General features: G+C 37.6%; 2 protein-coding genes across 5 annotated transcripts in view; one reads left to right on the top strand and one right to left on the bottom strand.

Moving 5' to 3' along the window:
• Positions 1–6,167, top strand: part of LOC132294285 (probable inactive ATP-dependent zinc metalloprotease FTSHI 4, chloroplastic) — a 39,551-nt gene extending 33,384 nt beyond the window's left edge. The window contains exons 15-18 of one of the 4 annotated variants that reach the window (XM_059792095.1): positions 3,456–3,599; positions 3,687–3,854; positions 5,166–5,628; positions 5,885–6,167. In XM_059792095.1, the coding sequence (XP_059648078.1) occupies positions 3,456–3,599; positions 3,687–3,830 (288 nt within the window). In that variant the 3' untranslated portion in view covers positions 3,831–3,854; positions 5,166–5,628; positions 5,885–6,167. Of the gene's footprint in view, positions 1–3,455; positions 3,600–3,686; positions 3,855–5,165; positions 5,629–5,863 lie in introns of all 4 variants that reach the window. The other 3 variants (XM_059792085.1, XM_059792103.1, XM_059792110.1) reach the window with 3 other exon arrangements.
• A 301-nt stretch (positions 6,168–6,468) lies between these two features.
• On the bottom strand, positions 6,469–8,762 carry LOC132294309 (uncharacterized). Its single transcript, XM_059792120.1, has 5 exons — positions 8,410–8,762; positions 8,168–8,274; positions 7,911–8,055; positions 7,401–7,595; positions 6,469–6,907 (listed from the first exon to the last, which is right to left on the bottom strand). The coding sequence occupies exons 1-5, from the start codon at positions 8,623–8,625 to the stop codon at positions 6,677–6,679; spliced, it is 894 nt and encodes a 297-aa protein (XP_059648103.1). The 5' UTR covers positions 8,626–8,762; the 3' UTR covers positions 6,469–6,676.
• Positions 8,763–22,798: the final 14,036 nt, after the last annotated feature.

The following is a 22,798-nucleotide window of genomic DNA, read 5'->3' as shown; positions in this document are numbered from 1 at the left end:
GAGAGGTCCAGTGGGAGGAGGGGTGAGGTGGTCAATTCTACTGTTTCCCTATAAGGCTACAAATTCTTTCATGGAATGTCCGGGGTCTCAACGACCCGGCTAGAAGGAAAGTGGTGAAATCGGTGATTCGGAAAGTGGGTGGTGATTTAGTATGTCTTCAAGAAACCAAGATTGCCTCTATGACGGATGTGATTGTTCGAGGTTTTTGGGGTGGGAGATTCGTGGAGTGGTTTGCTTTGGATGCGATTGGCTCTTCGGGTGGTATTCTGATCATGTGGGATGTACGTTGGATCTCTTTGTTGGACTCTCAGGTTGGGCGTTTCTCGGCATCCTGTGTTCTATCCATGGTGGAGGATGGCTTTCGTTGGGTTTTTTCTGGAGTGTATGGGCCTACGGAGGATTGTGATTGCCATTTGTTCCTGGAGGAGTTGGGGGAGATCTGTAAGCGATGGTCGTTGCCTTGGTGTATAGGGGGGGATTTCAATGTTGTTCGTTCCCCTTTTGAGAGGTCGACAGGGGGCAGATGGACAGCTGATATGATGGCTTTCTTAGAGTTTATTAATGGTTTCTGTTTGCTTGATTTGCCTTTGGTGGGTGAGCCTTTCACCTGGTCCAGTGGACGCTCTCCTCCCACTTTCTCTCGTCTTGACAGATTCTTGGTGTCGAGTGATTGGGAGGAAAAGTTTTCTGATGTTGTTCAGGCCACCCTGGCTCGTCCTTTGTTTGATCATGTTCCATTGTTGCTAGACTGTGGCGGGCTGCGCAGCAGAAGTTCCCCTTTTAGATTTGAGAATATGTGGCTCCGAGCTGAAGGCTTTTTGGAGCGAGTTCGATCCTGGTGGGCAGGGTATGGAGTGGTTGGCACTCCGAGTCATTCTTTGGCAGGCAAGTTGCGTTTTTTGAAGAATGATCTCAAAGTCTGGAACAAAGAGGTTTTTGGTAATTTGGCTTGGAGAAAGAACCGGGTTCTCTCTGAGATTGCTGACATTGATAAGATGGAGAATCAGGGTCTTTTGATGGGTCCTTTGAAGCTCAGGAGGGTGGAGTGTCAAGCAGAGTTTGCTGAGATTGCTGTCATGGAGGAGATTTCATGGAGACAGAAATCTAGACCTTTGTGGCTCAAGGAAGGAGACAATAACACTAAATTCTTTCATAGGCTCGCCAATGCTCACAGAAGGGGCAACCACATTGGGAGGATAAGGGTGGATGGGGTGTTGATTAGTAAAGAGGAGGAGATATGTAAGAGTTTTTCTGAGTACTTTTCGAGGTTGTTCACTGAGTCAGCCGATTGGCGCCCTTTGCTGGATGGGCTTCAATTTGATTCTATTTCAGGTGAGGAGTGCTCTATTTTAGAGGAGCCTTTTTCTGAAGAGGAAGTTCTCTCTGCTCTGAAGAGCTATAATGGGAATAAAGCTCCTGAACCTGATGGTTTTTCTATGAGGTTCCTTTTGGAGTGTTGGGAGGTGGTCCGTGAGGAGGTGATGGCCTCTTTTCATGCCTTCCATGTGCAGGGCTCTTTTGAGAAATGTTTAAATGCAACTTTTATTGCCCTTATTCCAAAGAAGGGAGAGGCAATGGATGTTAGAGACTTTCGCCCTATCAGTTTGGTGGGATGTTTTTACAAGTTGATTGCGAAAGTTTTGGCCTCTAGGTTGAAGAAGGTGATGGATGGTGTCATTTCTGACTCTCAGAATGCTTTTGTGGGAGGTCGGCAGATTCTGGATTCAGTTCTTATTGCTAGTGAATGTGTTGATTCCCGCTTGAGCAGTGGTGTTCCGGGTGTTCTTTGCAAGCTAGATATTGAAAAGGCATACGATCATGTGAGCTGGAGTTTCGTTCTCTATCTGTTAGAGAGGATGGGTTTTGGTGGGCGGTGGAGGAGATGGATTCTTTTCTGCATTTCTAGCGCTCGTTTCTCTGTCCTTGTGAATGGAGCGCCAACGGGTTTTTTCTCTAGCTCGAGGGGCTTGAGACAAGGGGATCCGCTTTCCCCTTTCCTGTTCCTTTTTGTGATGGAGGCTCTTAGTAGATTGCTGAAGAGGGCTGTGGAGCTGGGTTTTTTTGAGTGGATTTCGGCTGTGGAGAAGAGTTCAAGTTTCACTTGGTTCGGTGGGATCAAGTGTGTCGTCCAATTCGGTTTGGAGGCTTAGGGTTAAGGAGGTTGTTGCCTTTTAATAAGGCTCTCATTGGTAAATGGCTCTGTAGGTTTGGAATCGAGAGGCATTGGTTATGGAGGAGAGTTATTGCTAGCAAGTTTGGGGAAGGTCGTGGGGGGTGGTGCTCTCGGGCGATGCGTTGTCCAAGGGGGGTGGGAGTATGGAACTTCATTCGAAGGGGTTGGGGTTGGGATGACTTCTGTAAGCATGTTCGTTTTCGCATTAAAGATGGAAGGAGGATCAGTTTTTGGAAGGATCTCTGGTGTGGGGAGCTCCCTCTTGCTCTCGCTTTCCTACGGCTCTATAGGATTGCTTCTCACCGACAGGCCATGGTTGTTGACTGTTATCATCTTGATAACGGGAGACTGACGTGGGATGTTCAGTTCAGCAGGCATTTTCAGGATTGGGAGATCGAGGATGTTTCTCGTTTTCTGGAGCTTTTGTATAGCCAGGTGATTTCTTTTAGGGAGCCAGATGGGTGGCTATGGATTCCTAACTCGCAAGGCCGGTTTGAGGTTAGGTCTTTTTTTAGATGTCTTTCGGATGGTCAAGGTGAACTCTTCCCCTGGAAGTCTATTTGGCGTTCTAAGGCTCCCCGCAAGGTCGCCTTTTTTGCTTGGACCTCTGTCCTGAGTAAGATTTTAACTCCTGATAATTTGAGGAGGAGGAATCAGGTGGTGGTCAATCATTGTTATATGTGCTTGTATAATGAGGAATCAGTTGATCACCTCCTTTTACATTGTAGTATGGCCAGAGACTGCTGGGATTTGATGCTTCGTTTATTTGGGGTCCATTGGGCCATGCCCAATTCCTCTAGAGGGTTGATTGAAGCTTGGAGAGACGTCTCTGTTGGGGTTGGTGTTAAGGATGCTTGGAGGGCTACGCCGCTTTGTATCTGGTGGTGTATTTGGCTCGAGAGAAATAGGAGATATTTTGACGGAAAAAAGAAGCCTATTTATATGCTTAAGTTCTCTGCTACTTCTACTCTTTTTTGTTGGGTTTCAAGGAGTGATTATAGATCTATGGAGGAAATCATTGTTTTCTTGGCCTTTCTGAAGGTCTAAGGTGCCTTTTGGCCCTTTTTGTTTTCTTTGGGCTTCACTCCCCTTTTGAGCGCTTTTAATAAATTCTTACCTATCAAAAAAAAAAAAAAAACAGTTTGTGGAGTTAGTGGTTAAGAATTTTAAGACACTAAGTTTTTGTTTTTACCCAATAATATCACAGTTTTAGATAGTGAAAATTTTATGTTATATTACATGATGAGAACTTGGGTACTCTATTCTGATGCTCGTTATTCAGTCTGCTGTGAGTCCAGTTGATGAATATGCTGCTCTAATATATGCTGGAAGATGGGGAATCCATGGCATTTCACTTCCAGGAAGGGTGACTTTTGCCCCTGGAAATGTTGGATTTTCAACTTTTGGTGCACCTCGTCCCATGCAGGTAAGTGAAAGTACAATACTTGGTATTCCCATGCCACTGATTTGTTTCATAATGACCAATGCTGGTATTTTTCATTTCCATTTGCAGACCCAAATCATTAGTGATGAAACTTGGAAGCTAGTTGATAATATTTGGGATAAAAGGGTTAATGAAATTAAAGCTGAAGCCTCCATGGAGATTGAAGAAGACCAGGAGAAGCCACAGCTTTTGATGGCCAGTCATTTCCTATGACATTCAGCATACATATTCTCATCGGTGTGTTTGCAATTTCTTATGTTCCGAATAGTACTTCCTGTTGAGTAGTTATGGGACATCTTCATATAGTTGCCTAAATCGACGTAGGATCAAGGGACCCAAAAATTTCGGTTGTAGGAGCCAAATTAGTAGTATGAACATAAATTTAAAAAACTTATTGTGTATGTTTTTCTTGACAATGGAATTTTGGAAAGTAAATCTATGAAGGCCAGTTATAAATTGAGAGTATTTCATAAATCACAAAGTTCATAAAATGAGAAAAATAATAGATACAGGAGCTATATTTGGAATTTTTGCACTTCTCTGTAAATGTGGACCTCCAAAAATAAGACCTAAAATGAATATTCAGTTGAGATTATATATTTATGTATATATGTATATAATTGACTGGGCAACATGTTAAATCTCATTAGTATTTGAAATTCTCTTAGGTAACCTGTATTTTAGGGATTTTACCAAATTTTGGGTGGGCCATAGTCCCCACAAAGTTCTGCCCCTGCCTAGCATAAGGCCGAATACACCAGCCCACTTAAACACCATATAGTCGCCATGATCTCTATGGAGGTGAAAGAGCCTCAAGCAGGATTGATTGACAGCCTTTTTTTTTCTCTGGCAAGAAACTCACACCCATTTTTACCTCTTAGGGGACTCGAACCCTCTCCTCTCATCACATGAGAGGTAAATGAGATACCACTAGGCTACAACCTTTAGTGGTGACAATGCCAATGGCATAGTAATGAGAAACGCGTCTAGACACAAGAAAAGCACAAGGTCCAGTCAAACACACACCAAAGGGCTGCTTCTACATCTTGCTAGGCTCCTTCTGTAGTGCATGAGTGTGAAATTTAGTCAGCGAAGGCACCAGAAAAGCAAGCCTTTGAGAAATCCTTTTCTTTTTCTACTTTTTTTTGTCTTCCTTTATTTATATATATATATATATCAATTTTTTTTTTTTTTTTTTTTTTTTTTTTTAAAAAATAGTTTTGATTCATATGATTGCATTTCAAGCACTTCAAGTCATAAAATGAAAAAAGATACTGTTGCCCTTGGTGAAAAGATAGTTATTAACTTTTATAAAACATGGGGTGACCTTTGCTCAGGCTAGCACCTAGTCTTGAGGCTTGCTCCTAATGTTCACCAGACTTCATGCACTGGTACACCTTGAGCCACAGTACCTGAAGATGCGGCATAGAAAATTCAAATTATTGTCTGTCATGGCACCAACCTATAACTAAGCATGAAAAAGTTAAAATGTCTTTCCTTTTTATGTTCCTTTTTCTTAATGATCTCCATTTCTCACTCTTATGTTAGACCATTTGCAGGCTGCACTCGCAAGTGTTCGAATCATTAGATATACAAAGAAACACATTTTGTTCAAGTGAAAAAGGGAGGTTTCTACTGTCTCGGGTAGTAGTTCTGCATTCATTTATTGAGATCCGTTTGGATCTGTACCAGGCTATAGTTCTCTGATTGCAAAGCATAAACTGGTGTATCTGAAGGCTCAGCTGAAGGGGGCTTAGAAAGTGTTTAATTCCAATGAAGATTTTACATGTTCCTGTGATTGGTGTGACGCTTTCTGCTCTTGCAGTCTTCCAGGTCTTAAATCATCAATTGTGATAATTTAAATCTGAGAAGTCACCAGTGGACCACCCTTTCACAAAGATACAAACTGCTATAAGTAATGGTAGCACCGATGGATTGATGTGATTAATAAGAATGTTACGTAGCAGCTCACAGCCTGCGTTGCATAGGTGAGAGGGATTACAAGAACAATGTAAGTACTCATTTTTGTTCAAAATAGTTGCTACTTTCAACTAATCTTGTGTCGAAGATGACAAAAATTGATTTGACTGACCTCGAGCAGTTTGGGAAATTATTTTTTGACTGATTTATGAGCCAGAGTATATTTATGACTCAGACTGCATCAGCAAGCTTCTATATCATATTGTTATTTTCATTACATTCTAGCTTAAAAGCGTGCATAACACCAGCCATTGACGAACTAACAGAAATCGGTGTTTGAACTCCAGTGCAGCCACGGTGAACTCGAACTTTCTGTTGCCCACTGTAGTAACCCATGGAGGGATAATGATCTGAGATGTCATTACTTGCACCAAGGATGCCATTGTTTTCTCACACTTAAATTATATGTTCGTGTAAAAATATTATATATATATATATATATATATATATATATAAGATTGGTTCCATTTATATTATGCAGTAAGTGTACAATTTGAAGGTAGTTAAGAAACTACTTTGTTATTATTGTTTGCAATATTCAATGAGAATGGGTGCAATGGTTTTATTAAACTAGAGGCAATTTTATAGTAGGTTAGCCCAGTGCACGAAGTTCCCGCTGTTGCAAGTTTTGGAGAGGGTTAGATATATATGTAGCGTTACCTCCGCGTTGAGAAGTGGTTTTTGGTCTCGAACCGGCTCAAGAGCTTGAGGATTTTATCAATCAGTTCATATGGTTGTTGATCTGTGCTTGTGTGTCATGTGATTGGTCCGGGACCTTTTTTTTTTATTTTGTTCCTTCATGTAATATAAAGAAAGGCATGAGATCCACTAGGGACATGATTAATAGAATAATTGAGAGCACGAGGAAGTCCAATATTTCAAGCTAAAAGCAAAAAGAACGTGCCATTAATGAGACACACACACACACACACACACACACACACACACACATCAAATTATGTTATTTTCTGAACACATATTAAGATCCATTATTAAGCTCCATTACAATAATCATGTAAAATGGCAACATTTACATGAACCGAAAAGCTATTAAAATTCATTCTGCTACCAGTCAACCTCTATGAAGAAGGGGCAATTTTAAGCATAGCTTGTGCGTGAATAGCTGGCAAATTAGTCTGGCAAAAGCTCTGCCATGAGTCCTGCTTCTCTTCATTTTCAGTGACGGATTCATACATTCGTATCACGATACTTCGAGCTGCTTCTCTTGCTTCCGGCAGCCTGTCGCTTAACGAATCCGCAGCCATTTGGATCAATGAAGCCAACCCAAATTCTTTCATTCCTTCTGTCCCCTAAAAACAAATGAAGAAATTCACCCACATTAGGATCAAACATTACATCATTCAGATGTTTCAACCTCAAAATGGCACAACATTTTTTTTTTTAACCACGGGAACTTGAACCTAATCTTCCACTTAAGAAGGCGAGGAAGTATCACAGTGAAGTATTTTTAACCAAAGTAAAGTTTGGATGACAAAAGAAAGGAGAGTACTGGAACCTAAACTTATACTTTAAAAGGCAAGGAAATATCACAGTAAAGTTTTTTTAACCATAGTAAAGTTTGGACTGCTGGAGAAAGGAGTGTACTGGAGAGGATTTTGATTCTTTATATTTCGGACTTTTTGTTAACTCAGTTAGGTTTCAATTCTTCTCCGGGAGAACCGGCCCGGGTCCAGAATCTCGAAACACAGCCGTGATGGGCCATTGATTCGAGTCCGGCCCGGCTTATTGACTGAATAAAGCCCAACATGTCCATATTAAGTAAGTTGATACTAGTATTTTTACCATATGAGAGACACAGTGTGAGATGGAGACAGCAGCTTTGGCCCTGATTCTGGGGTTGGCGTGGCTAACATGCGCCCGGAGCTTATGGAGCAAAGGGAGAGGCGCGATGGACCCAACCATGGCCTTCAGTGCTCTGTCTGCTTCTTCACACACAAACTTCTTATCCTGTGAAGCTTTCAGCAGCAGCTGCACCAGCTGTGGACCCACCATACAAACCATTCATCACAAAACAAGCAACATATTTACTAAAATTTCCAAATTTATCATCACCATATATATATATATATATATATATATATATATATATATTAAGGGGTCACTATAATTCGGCCTATGTTTCTTTGTCATGTAAAAACTTTGTCATGACAACAAGTCTAAAAAATTGGATTGGGTCTGCCTCAAATCTTTCCTCCCAACACCAGCATAATGTACATTTCATATATACAAGGACTATAAAATATAACAATATATATATGTATGTATGTATGTATTTATGTTGTGGGTCCATACCAAGTGGTCAAATGCATCAGAGGTGGACTCTACCAATTTGTCACCAAAGGCATTGAAGAAATCATATGAAGCCATGATAGAGGTCTTGCACAGAGCACTTCTTGGATTCTTCATTGACTTCACCAGAATCAACACAACTTTTTCCCTGTAGACATCACCACATTTTATCACACCTCATTTTCTCAATTCATGGTATATATATATATATTTTAACTCAGGAATAAATTAAACAGAAAAAAAAAAAAAAAGAATCTTACAAATTGGGGAGCAAGAGAGTGGAGTGATAGAGTGCAAAGCGCCTAGCATTGTTCAGTGACTCACATATCATCAACCAATCCTTTGATTCTAAAGCTTCAACTAGGCTCTGTAATTTCAGGATAAAGAAATTAAATAAAAACCACAAATGGGTTTTCTCTGTAACATCTTATAAGTCCAAAAAAAGTAAAAACACAACATATGATATGATATATATATATATAGAGAGAGAGAGAGGGGTTACTTGGATCTTGATTTCTGGATCAGGTAAGGGTTTGAGGTTCTCAGAGGAGATGTAATCAATGGATGCATCTGCAGTTGGTGGCGGCGGCAATGGAGCCCTATTTTCGTCATTTACAGCGGGATCAGATTGTTTTTGGATTGAAATTGCAACTTTTGATTGCTTTTTGGGCCTTTCTGGTGTTATGGGTAGAGCGTTATCAAGGGATCTCAGGGCCATTTCTTAGAGAGAGAAACAGAGAGAGAGAGAGAGATGGTGTGGAAGATTTTGATTGAAAGGGGGGAGTAGGGTTTTGGCAATGAGAGGGAGTAATGTTTTTCTTCGTTCAGTTGGGAGGTAAATATTTCTTTGCGGTTCCTTTGAAATTTAAATTTTGAAAAAAAATACAGAAGGGAAAAAGTTGAAACTGGAACGTTGGACTTTGCTGCAACGGTCACTTTTTGGGAGTGGATTTTCTGCGGCTGAAATCTCTGCAGTCGCTACATTTACATCGGCAACACACGTGTCTCCAATAAACAGAGTGGCTCAAGTTGTACGCAGTTAGTTCTCTTCCCGTACTAGTATTATGTCTCTGATAAACAAAATAATGAAGTTTGTCATATTTACAATTATATATAAGTTAGGTATTTTTTTAACAATGACACCCCTATCACAAATTAAATCCAAGTAGCCCCTTAAAAGATGTAAAAAGTCAAGATTACCTTTCAATATTTTATTAATTTAAATGGTTAAATATTAAAAATTCTAAATGACGTTTTTACCCTTGACACTCTCACCTCTCAACTTTTCCATCACAAAACCAAACCAACCTCTCTTTATTTTCTCTCTCTAACTGTAATGGATAGTATATATATATATATTCGGTGCCAGAACAATCCACTCGCGGGTAAGGAGGTTTCACTAAGAAAAAGAACTGGGACAACAGATCAAGCATCAAGGTTTTTTCCCTGTATCACCATAGACAAACATCGACCACCACCACCACAGCCGCTGGTTCTCACCTCCACGGTCCACCACAAAAGAAAAAATAGAGGCAACGAATAACAGCCATGGCCTCTCAAACCCTAACCCTAATCAAGCAACCACCAAACCCACGGCCTCTCCCTCAAACCCACCACCAAATCCCTAGACCTCTCTACCCCTTAATCCCTTATCGTCGTTGCCTCCATCACCACCAAGAAAGCCGTCGCCGTTGAACCCTCGGATCTGGCCGCAGCATCGACGTTGGGCACATCCCTGTGATGACCAAGTGCTTCTTTGGATCCTTCTCGAGCTTGGGGGTAAAGGATGTGGTGGAGTCAGCGCCGTCGCTACCGTTGCCGCTGCCGTGGCCACTGTTTCGATCTTGGAGGTGTATATATATAAATATATGTATGTATGTATCTTGAAGATTTAGGTTTTTTAAAGTGATGGTATATATTTATGTGTGTGTGTTGAAGATTCGGGTTTTGGACCACTGGTGGTGATTTGGGTGTGAGGGCTTCACGGTGGTGGAGTCGGTGCCGACGGCAGTGGCCACCATTATATGTATGTATGTTGAAGGTTTGGGATATATATATATGTGTGTGTGTTTGTGTTGAATATTCCGGTTTTGATCAATTGAAGTGGTGATTTTAGGTGAGAGAGCTTCATGGTGGTGATAGATAGCACTGTATGACTGGTAACAGATGGTATTGGGATTGGATTTTTTATTTTTATAAATATTATACAAGGGTAGCCAGGTAATTTCATTATTTAAATTTGTCAATTTAAAAGTCAAAGGACAACAATGTCAATTCATAGGTGGCAAGTGACCATTGGGGTGTATTTGTTAACTTTTTCAAACTTAAGGGGTGTTATTGTTCAAAAAAGGCCTAACTTATATATGACTGTCAATACGATAAACCTCAGGGGGTGTCATTGTAATTAACCCTAAACAAATCAATAAGTAAAACAATGTTATGCTCCGACCAATAATAAGTCATTATTTTTTTTATAAAAAAAAGTATTCAGTACTATATACAGTAGTCATTTTATTTTTCTTCCGACATAATCAATATTTTGCCCAATAAACACCGGACCCAAGCTTCCCTTACTGTCTCACGATGAGTTTGAAGTGGTCGATATTTGGCCACGTTCTTCTTCATTTAACATACAATGAGATAGCGTTTGGATGCAGCAATTACAAAAAAGTGAAAACCATCTTCACTCTTAACATAAGATATGTACATAATGCAGACTAAATAATGTCACACATAAACGTAACTCAATTCAATATATCATTTATGTTATTATTTGAAATTAAAGTATTTTAAAAACACTTTAACTTGTTAATTTAAAGAATTTAAATAAATTAAAGTCATTTGGATTAACTATAAACAACAAACAAAACACTTGATGTTTCCAAAAATAATAAAAAGAGTCACATCTTTTTTTTTTTTTTTTTCAAATACTAAAAAAACATATACTTAGGTATAAATTATTTAACATATCTTTGAAAAATATTTGACAAAGTTTAATATTAATTATCACACTCACCACCTTCACTATCAAAAAAAGGTATTCACATAGTGTTGAATAACTAATAGTCACACATAAATCTAATTCATTTCAAAATATTATTTATATACTTTTTAAGTTAAATTTTATCATAAAAAAATAGAACATAAAAAAAATAGTTACATGTTAATTTAAAGAGGATTTTGAAGGGGATTATTAGGTATTTGGCTATCAACAACTTTCACTTTTTAATTGGTGATGTTACCCTCTTGTAAATGGTGATGTTACTTTTTAAACTCTTATGAACTTATAAATGGTAGTAAAAAAGAGCTTACTAAAAGATCTGTATGACATTTTATTTTTTTGTAATTGCCAAATGCGGTCTCAAAAATTGTTAAATGAAGAAGAATGTGACCAAATATAGACCACTTAAAACTCACCGCATCGAACAATAAGAGAAGCTCACTTCAGAGGATTCGCGCTTATAAACACCTCACCTCCTAAAACGACTCAACTATGGTCGAGATTTATTTATGCAGATTCAAAAATGATCGAATGGTTATAATTAAATCAGTTTGAAAAGTCAACTGTAGTATTCTAACTTTTTTTTTTTTTTTTTACATATATATTTGAGGGCTGTTCACCTACTCACTGGTGTGCAAGGAATTTATACACGAATTAAATCATTACCGTTGGATATAAAAACATAAACTACCTTTTTAACTACCAAATAGAATTTAACGGTTATTACTTCGGGTGTGCATGCATTTTCTTGTACACCAGGGAGCAAGAGAATAATTTTGATATATATATATATATATATATATATATATATATATATATATATAATATTTATATCTTGACAAGAATCATGTACCATGAACATCAACCCTTGATCTTTTATTTCAGAATTTGAGAAAATACCACCCAACTAGAACATTTAATTATGATATTTTATTTTTTTTGACTTGCAGTTTTAGCAAGGGATATAAAAGATGAGGGAAAGAGAAAAAAAAACACTTCCCTTATTTCCCCTATCTTGGTAAAATAAATTAGTTTCTTGTTTAAATAATAGAAACAAATTATTTTTACCATACAAATTATTGTATTACATATATAAATTGCTATTATAAGTACGTGTTTATTGTCATAAATTTTTTTTTTAAAAGTTATTTATTACCATAAATTTACATGGTATATGATTGTGTATTGTTTTTTAATAATGGAAATTATGGCTTGAAATGGATGTCTTTTAATTTATTAAAAGGTTAGTTACATTCAATTATGGGAAATAGTGATATTTCAGACATAGACTACTATAATACATTATGGTACTAAATTTGAGGCCCTTTCAAATTGGTGGCCCTAGGCAACCAAGTGGTTGCCTTGCCCTAAGACCGGTCCTGCAGGGGACACTAGACAAGTAACAATATCATACATGATAGTAGATTGTTAAACAATGAAATTCCAACCACTATTTCCCGTCAACTTGCTGAGGATAAAGATGTTGTCATTATATTCACGAGGATAAATGAAATCGGTTATTGATGATAGAGCAAATCTCAACCATCGACATCTGCTCAATGAACTCCATTAATGATGAAGGAGATATCAACCATCGACATCGGTTGAGCCAACTTGATTCCAATCGATAGTCATAAATAGGGCATCGGGCCATTAAAGAAGGTATGGGAAAAACCCTCTCATTTGACGACAATTTTATTCTCTCTCCTAAACCCCCACTAACTTGATCGTTGGAGGGTCTTCGGCCGGCACCACACCGGTGCCCGACTTAGCCGTCTTTGTTTTGTAGGAAACAGTGTCATACCGGGCCGTGTGGATTTTTTCCCCAACAGCTGGCGCCGTCTGTGGGAACGATGATTCCCTTAAATCAATAAGTTGCTCGGTTGGGTATATGCGTTTATGGTTCGGTATGATTACTAGAGAAGAAACATCGTTGCAGGGATCTGGTCAAAGAGAAGGGTTGGGTGAACACCCAGACGTCCCAAACGACCAGGAACGGCTTGTAGCGTTGGAACTGCAGGTCCAAACTCTGAATCAGGGTATATACCAGTTGATTCAACAAAATGTAGTGGTCTTGCAACATCTTGTCCCAGCGGGTCCACCGGTTCAGTAGAATTTCCCATGACAAGATCTCCCAAACCCAAATAATGGGAATGGAAACCTTGAGGAGCGGGATAACAATCCTCCCCAAAATGAGACCAAAGTGGAGCAAAGCCAGGTTAGGAACCAATATAAAGAGGTGGCTCATCCATCTCTTCCACGGAGTCCCCGACCTCATGGAGACACAACAGTCAATGAAAAGACGGAGGAGGTTACCCATTTTAACCCACAGATCCAAGATCTCAAGGCGAAAATGGAAGATGTAATGTAGGCCATGAAGAGGAAAGGTATTGCGGCTATAGATGACCTAGTGCAGAGGACTAACTTACCGTTCAACCCCACCATTATGAAATGCCCTGTGCTTAGCAAGTTTAAGATGACTTCGTTTAAAAGTTTTGATGGGACCAAAGATCCCTTCGACCACCTGGAGACCTTTCATGCTCTTAGGCATTTACACGTTGTGCCGGATGAAATCATGTGTCAAGCCTTTCCTATGACCTTTAAGGGATTGGCACGCGTATGGTTCAATAAGCTGAAGCCAGGAACCATCAACACCTCCGAAGAACTAAGTAAGCAGTTTGTAAGCCACTTCATTATAGGTTAGAGGCATAGGAGGCCGGCCTCCTACCTGCTGATTAGTGTCCTCCGGTCGCGTTGCACCAAAGTTTGCAAAGAGATGAACTAAGAGTGTAAGTGTACAATGTGGCCAAGTTTTAAATTTATAAATGCCACTACTACCTCTAACTAAAAATATTGTTAGGGTGAGTAGGGATCGTCCCAAGGGATTGGTGGGTCGTGTTACTATTGTAATACCCTTAATTTCAAAAGGATAATCCTGATATTTCATTTATTGTTTAAATTACATTTTATTTGCATTTTTATTTGTTTAATTGATTTAATTACATTTTTATTTAATTAATTGTTTAATTGTGTGTGTTATTTGTTTTGTTTTCATTGGTTGATTTATTTGAACTTTATTTGCTTGCTGTTTGAATGAATTGGCATTTTGATTGTATTGGTTTGTTAATTAATTGTATTATTAATTATTTGTTTTATTAAATTTAATTAAATTAATGTTTATCGTAGGGTTTTTTTTCTTTTAGGGTTTCATATTTTTGACTAAGGTAGAGAATATCAGTATTTGTGTTTCCTTCTTGGATAGAAATTTTGGATTAGGGTTTTAGTTTAAAACCTATAAATATATCATTATGACAATTTAGGGTTTTAAAAAGTCTTTATACCACTCCTGTTCACGTATCAAAGACAAGAAAGAAACACATAGAGAAAACAGAGACGTGAGAGAAACAGAGCAAGGCTTGAGGGGAATTTTACAGAAAGGACCAAGGAGGTTGATTGAGGTTAGATTCGGAGCAATAAAAGGTTTATCGGTGTTCAGTAGTTGCCGAAAACTTAGAGACGACGCCGAGATTTCATAACTGAAATCACATGCATGTTCTTCTCTTTCTCCTTCTCTTTGGCTCGTGTTCTGTGCACCTAGATAATCTTTAGGGTTTAATCAATCAGTAACTGGAATTTACCTATTTAACTTATGCTATATTGATGATCTGTGGTGTTGAAAATAAATTTGTTATAGTGCATACAAGTTTCGTTCCAGTTTTCTGTCCTTCAAGCATGCTGTTTGTGACGACCCTGGTTTTTAGGCCAGCGTGTCTTGTGATGAACCGTAAGGATGATCCGATGACGGATCCGAATGCGGAAGCGAAAACAGAAAACAAGACTCTAAGAAGTCAAAGTGACCTTCCATGAGGTCATGGAACTTAACAAGAACTGATGCGGAAGCAAAAGATCGAAAATATGACAAATAAGCCCCCAGGGGCAAAATAGTCATTTCTGAAAATTGTAGATTTGGGCACCACCGAGCACACCGCTGGAAGGGCAATGAAAAACTAATCAAGATGGACTCAAGAATCGCATGATTCGGAGTCCGGACGAAGGAGAAACGGCATGACGAAGAAAAACGAGCACTTAAGGCAAAAAGGGCAAACTGGTAATTATACAGGAAGAACCGGGTGCAACCGAGCACACCGTTGGAAAGACAGTAAAAAATTAGTCAAGTTAAAAAAAAAATTCACTTGAATCGGAGTCTGGACGAAGGAGAAAAGCACAAAACAAGAATTGACGTCGCGGTGGCCCGACGAGGGGCCATGACAGCCCCATGCGCACGCCCATGCGCGCACCCATGCACGCCGCGCACGCACTGAGTGCACCATGGCTGGCAGCAGCAGCCCATAAAGCTACTGTGGGGTTATTTTTCAGAAAAATCCAGAACAGAGGCTGAATTTGGAGGACTAGATGAATTTTTTTGCAAAAAACACAAAGAAGAAACCCCCCTCAAAATTGAGCTTTCTACGTGACTCGTGAAAGAATTAAAAAAAAACGCAATGTAAAATGCCCAAAATGCCCTCCCAAAAAATCTGGTCCAGAGGGTCGAAAAAGTTGCTTAATAGAAAACTGAAAGCTGAACTTCGTAAGCGATTTCCGATGCCAAGACGATATTTTCTAGAAAAACACGAAAAAGAAACCCCCCCCTAAAATCATGTTTTCTATTCAACCATGTTGAAAGAAGGAAATAAAACTGAATTTAAAAGTCTAGAATACCCTTAGATCAGAATATGCAACAAAAACGCAAAATGAAATCGTAGGAGGCTCAAAACACAAACGATAAGGTTTTACCTGGAAACAACCATGCACGCAAACGTAACTTACCTATTTGGACATGCTACAATGATCCACGACTTAAAAATACCACCGATACAATATCCGACCCCCCAACGGGCAAAAAGGCAAAAATGGAACTTGGAATGAAAACTCAGAATCCAAAAACACAAAACGGGGTCAAATGACCATTTGGCCCTTGACCACACTTCATACAAGATTAATAAGACCCTATGAAAGAATGAGAATGGAATTCCCACACCCGATGCAACCATGGTGAAGCAATGACTTGCGATTTTTCAAGATTTTCACAATATTTCATGAAGTTAAAAAATACATAGAATACAATATAATGGTCATTGGCCTCCGGCCTCATCTCATACATATCAAATACATTGAAAGGAGTGTACTTAAGTACACATTACATACATGGAATCAAATATACATATTTTGACATATAAGTCTACAAAATGACATTTCATGCTAACATTCGCATGAAATGGAAACTTGAAAGCTACACGACATCCAAGGAATGCTAGGCGTCACGAACCAAGTCTTCGTACCTGAAATATGCCCCAGTAGCGTAGGGGTGAGTAACATAAAGCTACTCGTAGGAGATGAGCATGCATCGACCTAACATTTTACAAATTTATTACCTTAAGGTGAAACATGTTAAAATGGTTCATGCCACCTAACGTCTATATCGAAATGAGACTTAGGGAGCATCCTAAGCTACCTTAGAGTGTTTCTAGCATAAATCACATCATCTATGCCATTTAAACAATATGGAAGCACGTTATACAAAGCAACAAGATATACATTCTTAAAGGTATTAACTTGCAATCTCGAATACAGAAACAACTAAAGTGATCATGTCACCTAACGTCTATGTTCTAAATAAGTCTAAGGAATCATTCTAGGCCATGCTGAACAATCAAACCGCAATTTACAATTTCAATGCAATCTAACCACATAAAAGCATATTATACAAGGCAACAAAATATAATTTCTTAAAGCTATCAGCTTGAAATCTAAAGCACGAAAACAACAGAAGTGGGTCATGCCACCTAACGTCTAAGTTATAAATGAATCAATAGGATCATTCCTAAGCTTTGTTAGAACGTCAAAACACAATTTTCAATATCGATGCAATTTAACCAACATTGGAACTTCCAATACAACGCATAAAGCACAATTTCGTAAAGTTAACATCATGTAGCTTAAAATGGAAGGACAAATAAGAAACAATAAGTTACAACATCATCTAGTTATCAACTTGAAAATGAAATGCGAAATCAAACAAAGTGTATACTCGGACGTCATGCCGGATCAGACCGACAACATAGTTACTTTAGGGTTACTAGCCCATGGCTAACCTCCCTATGTGCGCACTAGACTATATATAGAGGGACTATCCTCCGTACTAGAACCACGTCCTAGCCATAGCCAAACAACGACATCCCCAAGTTTCCAAAATCAACAAGTTGTGCAACAACGCATATATCAACAGGATTATGCAAGATAATCAACTATCTACCAAGCACAACCAAATTTGGAAACCTATACAATACATGCTCTAAGTCCACAACTAATTTGATGTGATAAAAGTCGAATTTTCAGTGTGCGATTCGTTACACGCTATGCATGAATGATGTTAAATACGAAGTGTGCAAATCATTACACAAGGCAACAATATATTCAATAAGAAAAACATATTCTCATGAGTACAAACATAGCAACTATGTTATCCAATGTTCAAAACATAAACAAATGAATATACAGCAAGTCTAAGTCCATGATTTGAATATAGAAACTACTTCTAAAACACAACTAGATCATAGAGCAAATTAATAGAATTTAAATAGATAAACACAATTAAATTCTCTAGATTTCCGATTTAATTTCAATTAACCTCAATTAATGCATGTTAAAGGGCATGGCAAGATCATCACCTATATCCATTCTAAAACTCAATTAGGTTATTGGAACAATAAAGTAGAACTCTAATTAAATCATGCTAATTTAATTACCAAGGTTCTAAAGCAATTTCAAATGGTTCACAATTAATATATACTAGTAAACAAATCACGGCCAAAACAAATATCAAGCTAAAATCTTAATTAAGCTAATGGGACCACAAAATAGATTTTAATTAATTCTTTTAATTAAAATCTCTAGATTTTCAAACTTAACCAAATGCTCTCAATTTAACATATGTTGGAAAGCATGCCAAGGACTAATGTAATATCACATTACAAGTTTATTTCATCCAATTTACGACCATGCGAATTAAACCTTCACTAAAGTTAAATATAAAACAAAAGTTGTAATTCTCATGCAATAAATCCCAATTTAATACATGTGAACAACCATACCAAAACTTAATTTTCTAGCATGCCACAATATAATTCCAAGTTGTATATCACCATGAGGATTAAATCTTAAACATGGAATTTAATTAAATAAAAGGTTTCAAAACCTAACCGAATATTCTAAATCAAATATATGCGAAACTATATGGCATGTAAATCAAGAATATCAAGTCGGAATTTAAATAGAGTGAATAGTGCACTCGGGGCAAATTAATTAATCAAATTAATTAATAATTACTAATTTTCAAAACACCTCCAATCACTTTCAAATTCAACTATGTTGGAGAGTATGCTAAGGCTTAATTTAATATGCTAACACATATTAATTTTGAACTAGTTAAGGCCATGTGAATTAATTTTTCACCTAAGATAAATATTAAATAAAATATTTAATACTTATTCAAATGTTCCAATTTTAATACACAACAATGAGCATATCAAGGACCAATATAAAATCATGCTACATGTTGAAACTAAGTCATGAGCAACCGGAAAAATTAGATCCCGTATAAGAAAAATAAAGAATAAAATCTCTGGATTTTATATTAAATCATGCAAACAAGTAGTATAAGCATCACAAGCATACTATATAACAAGAATTTAAACATAAAACATCTCCTAACTCAATTTGAGATGAAAATCCCAAAGGCCCACCAAAATGGAACGGCTCCGAATCCGACGAAACTACTAGGTTTTGTAGGGGACAACGCCGTGAACATAACCCCCATGAAAGCCCCATCAAAATTATAACTTGACGTCAAAACCAAACTCAAGAAATGGTCAAAACTGAATTATAATAAGGGGGAAAGGTAGAGCACGGCGAGGGGAACAACAAACATTAAGGCCGAACACTTTCCATCAAGGAAAAGTGAACCAAAAGAGGAGAGAGAAGATGGCAGCACCCCTTGGGCTGCCATGGGAGCTCCAGGTCGTGCATGAAGAGGGGAGAAGATGAAAAATGAAATATCTCACCCCCCTTTTATAGAAATCTCAAAAAGTGCCCCGAATGGGCCCGTCAGGTCCGAAAAAGTAAAATTTGAGCAGACGCGCTCAAATGGAAAAACTTTGTGAATGAAAAAGATTCAAAATGATAAAATATGAATAACCGAAGAGTCTCAGGAACCAATTCCACGGAAAAGAGTCTCAGGAACCAATTCCGAGCACTCGAGATGACACTAAGCGACATGAAACAGAGCTCAGAAAAGAAAATTAAACGAAAAAATTTCATTTGTAAAATTTCAGGAAAAAGGAAAGGAAGGCAAATAACTGGGTCGTTATATTGTTTCTGTTGTAACTTTAGTCTTTGTATTTGATTGTAACTACATTAAACAAAATATAGGAACAATATTGGGGTTATATAAAACTCATAGGGTTGTTATTATTCTGTTTTAAATATGTGTTGCAATTTGTTCCGTTTCAATTCGTCAAATAGTTTCAGATTTGTTCCTATCGCATGTTAGTTTGGTAGCAAAATTTAATCTCTGTGATTTGGTCTAATGGTTGTTATCAAACCTTTGGGATGTTCTTGGGTGTTAATAAGATGCTTAAGATCAGTTTAAGAAACCAAATAGAAGGGTTGTAGTTGGCCGGAGTTGGAACAGAGGTCAGAACAAAGCTGAAACAGAGAGGAAGCTCCCAGGGGGAGAGAGAGCCGGCCCTGGAATGCCAAGAGTAGGCTCCCACCTGTTAGAGCGGGCTCCAAGGTGTGGTAGAGCCGGCTCTATGTCACCTTGAGCCTGCTCCACTTTTTTAGAGCAGGCTCTTTCTTTGTTTTGTGCGTAAAAGTGACTTTCAGTCACTGTTTGGGCATTCTGGGTTATTGAACAGTTTTAAAATTTTAATTGGGTTTTTAAATAATAAGTTTAACATGTAACTAAGGTCTTGAATTGCATAAATTTACCGCTTAGTTTTAAATAGAATTAACAGTACGCTATTTGACAACTTTGCGTACAGTTAATGGCTGAAAGGAGATTTGTTGATTAATTTTAATCTGACGATTTAGGGTGCTATAAAATGATTTTAAATTTATTTTAGATGCAAGATGAAGTCATTTAAAGTAATATATTGGACTTGTGGCATAGTGGGGGCTCTGTGCTAAAGGATGCAACAAAATATAAGTATATGACTTAGTACTCTGTTACCGGATGGAGGGAATTAGATCGCTTAAATTAATTTAGCGATTTATTGGACTATAATATTATTATAGAACTAATCTTAAATACATGATAGGGTCATTGTTTTATTAAATTTAAACTATGCATGTGTTGGATGTTAATTGTTATAATATTTAATTCTTCGATACAATTACATGGATTACTACTGGATTTTAATTGCTAGATTGTTAATATTCCTTCTGCAATTATTTAGATATTAATTTTGGATTGTAAATTACTAAACTGTTATATATATGATGTAATTTACAAGGATATGGAGGATTGTATGCACCGGTATGGGACGGTGACATACTGGTGACGGTTTAGCTCCAAACACCTAAACCTAACCTAACGGATTTAAGGAATGGATTTATAAATATTGAATCCTAATCTTGGTTAAGTTATATCAACTACAACTAAGTTGAGTGGCTTCCTAGATTAATGGACGGTGGTTAAGTCACATCAACTGAATAAGTTGAGTGACTAACCAGTTGGTTTGTTGTATGTCAGTTTATTAAATATTTGAACTACATACCCTGGATTTGGATGGATTTTATATATATGTTTATGGTACCACGAGTTGAGCTTGAGTCTCAGACTCGTTGGTTAGGGTGCGTATATACGGTGGATGCGTAGCTGGTTATAATAGGTTGAGGTGTACCCTGTTAGGTTTAGGTACTCATGCCCACCTTTGCCTGCGTATTCGCATGTTGCCTTCTATTCAGGTTGAGACCCCTATTATAGATCAGTGAATGTCCCTTAGTGTGAATATATTTATATGTATGGATTAGATAGATATTGTGAGGTGTCTACGGTGTATCTGCGTATCGGGTCACTGTATAGATTGCAGTTAGATTAGAACTTGCTCGTGGGTCTGACCCACTCCTTTATTATTCTTTTCAGGTACAGGACGGTTCCAGTCTTAGAGCTTGATCGTGCTTGTTGAGGACAGTCTCACATTCAGCTGATTACGTAGGACTTCTCTCGATGCTTCTGGCATTATCTGTTTTCAGTTTCAGTTTCAGTTGAACTTTTGGTGGTCCACCAGTCGATTCCCAAGTTGTAACTTTGAAGTTTTTGAGGATTGGAGTTTTATTATTCATTATGCATGGGGTTTTTTTTTTAATTAGTATTTCTTCCAGTTTGTTTTTCTATCTTTATTATTTCATTTTGTCGTCTATGTTCACTTTAAAATACTTTAATTGTTTGATATTCCCTCGGGTTTGGGCCTGGGCCTGATCAACCCGTGTCTCGGATCCGAGGGGTATCACAACTATGGAAATAAGATTAGGGTTAGTAGGTTAAGTGATAAAAATGTGGTTGGTTTGGTTGATTAAACTACAATTAAGACTAAACAAGCTCAATATAAAATAAGTAATTAAAGGATAGAGAAAACAAGAGAGAGAGGTCTTGGGACTTACAGGTCACCACTAAGCATCACCTTTCTATACACTCAATTTATAATTAATGAGGGGGAAAACATATGTTGCAACAATAGTGAGTGTGTGTGGTTGTTTCAACAAGCATGGATGACCAATTAAGTATATATTGTCTAAACAACACAATGAATAGCACATTATATCAAACTAAGCCATTAATCATTCTTTTAAGCTCACAATCCAAACACATCACATGATTAGAGAAATATATTACTTACATTCATAAGTATGGAACATCAAACAACAATCATAGATAGTCCTCCCATTTAACGACTAAGGTAACTACACTACATCTAAGCTAATGACATGAAAATTAAACTAATTAAACTAAGGGAGAGGCACAATCCATCAAGAAATGAGTATGAACCATCAAATAAACCACAAGAGCATTCTATTAAGTACTATGTCTTGACAATCTCTAGATCTATAGTATTAACACACATAGACATGCATCAATAACACAAGAGCTAGAGATAAATACATAAACATCTATTCTAGCATACATAGACATATGGATAGAATAAAATGATCAATTGGAAGAATTAAACCACACAAATTATTGAATAAACAAGATCTATGTATATAAAAATGTCAAAACATGTATTATAACACAAATCCTCTCAAAAATACATAAATCAAGGTAAATAAGGCATGCTTAGGGCTAACTCTAGCCCCAAAAGAATGTCTAGCCACTCATGGATGGTGTCCTCCAACCCTCAAGGGCTATCTCCATGGTAGAAATGCTTTTTTTCTTGAGGTAGATGGAAGTCTTCCGAAGAATGTGTCTCTAGCTTCCTCTTCTCTTTTCTTCCTCTCTAAGAATGATATCAAATATTATATCTCCCAAACAAAACATATGTATAAAAGTGACTCATAATCCTTATATAGGTAGCTCAAATGTCACACCTAATGGTCTAAGCTCGTACACAAAGGCTCCTCCAATGATTGCACCATGAGATAACTTTTAATGATCTGGAAATTACTTTAATTCGCACTTGAGGGGTTTGATCGATTGAACCTATGCTAAGATTGATCGAACTTAGCTGAGATCTATCAAACTTTGGCTGGATTGATCCTCCCATGGCAGCGCCTTTTTGGATAAAGACAAATCTGAGATATTTTTGAGATATTTTGGGAGAGAGACAAAGGT

This window comes from Cornus florida, unplaced genomic scaffold (assembly GCF_030987335.1).
Source record: "Cornus florida cultivar Cherokee Brave unplaced genomic scaffold, ASM3098733v1 CherokeeBrave_3.0.0_Hap2_Chr01, whole genome shotgun sequence".
Lineage (NCBI taxonomy): Eukaryota > Viridiplantae > Streptophyta > Magnoliopsida > Cornales > Cornaceae > Cornus > Cornus florida.
Note: the sequence above shows the minus strand (reverse complement) of the source record. Positions and strands in the feature narration are given on the sequence as shown.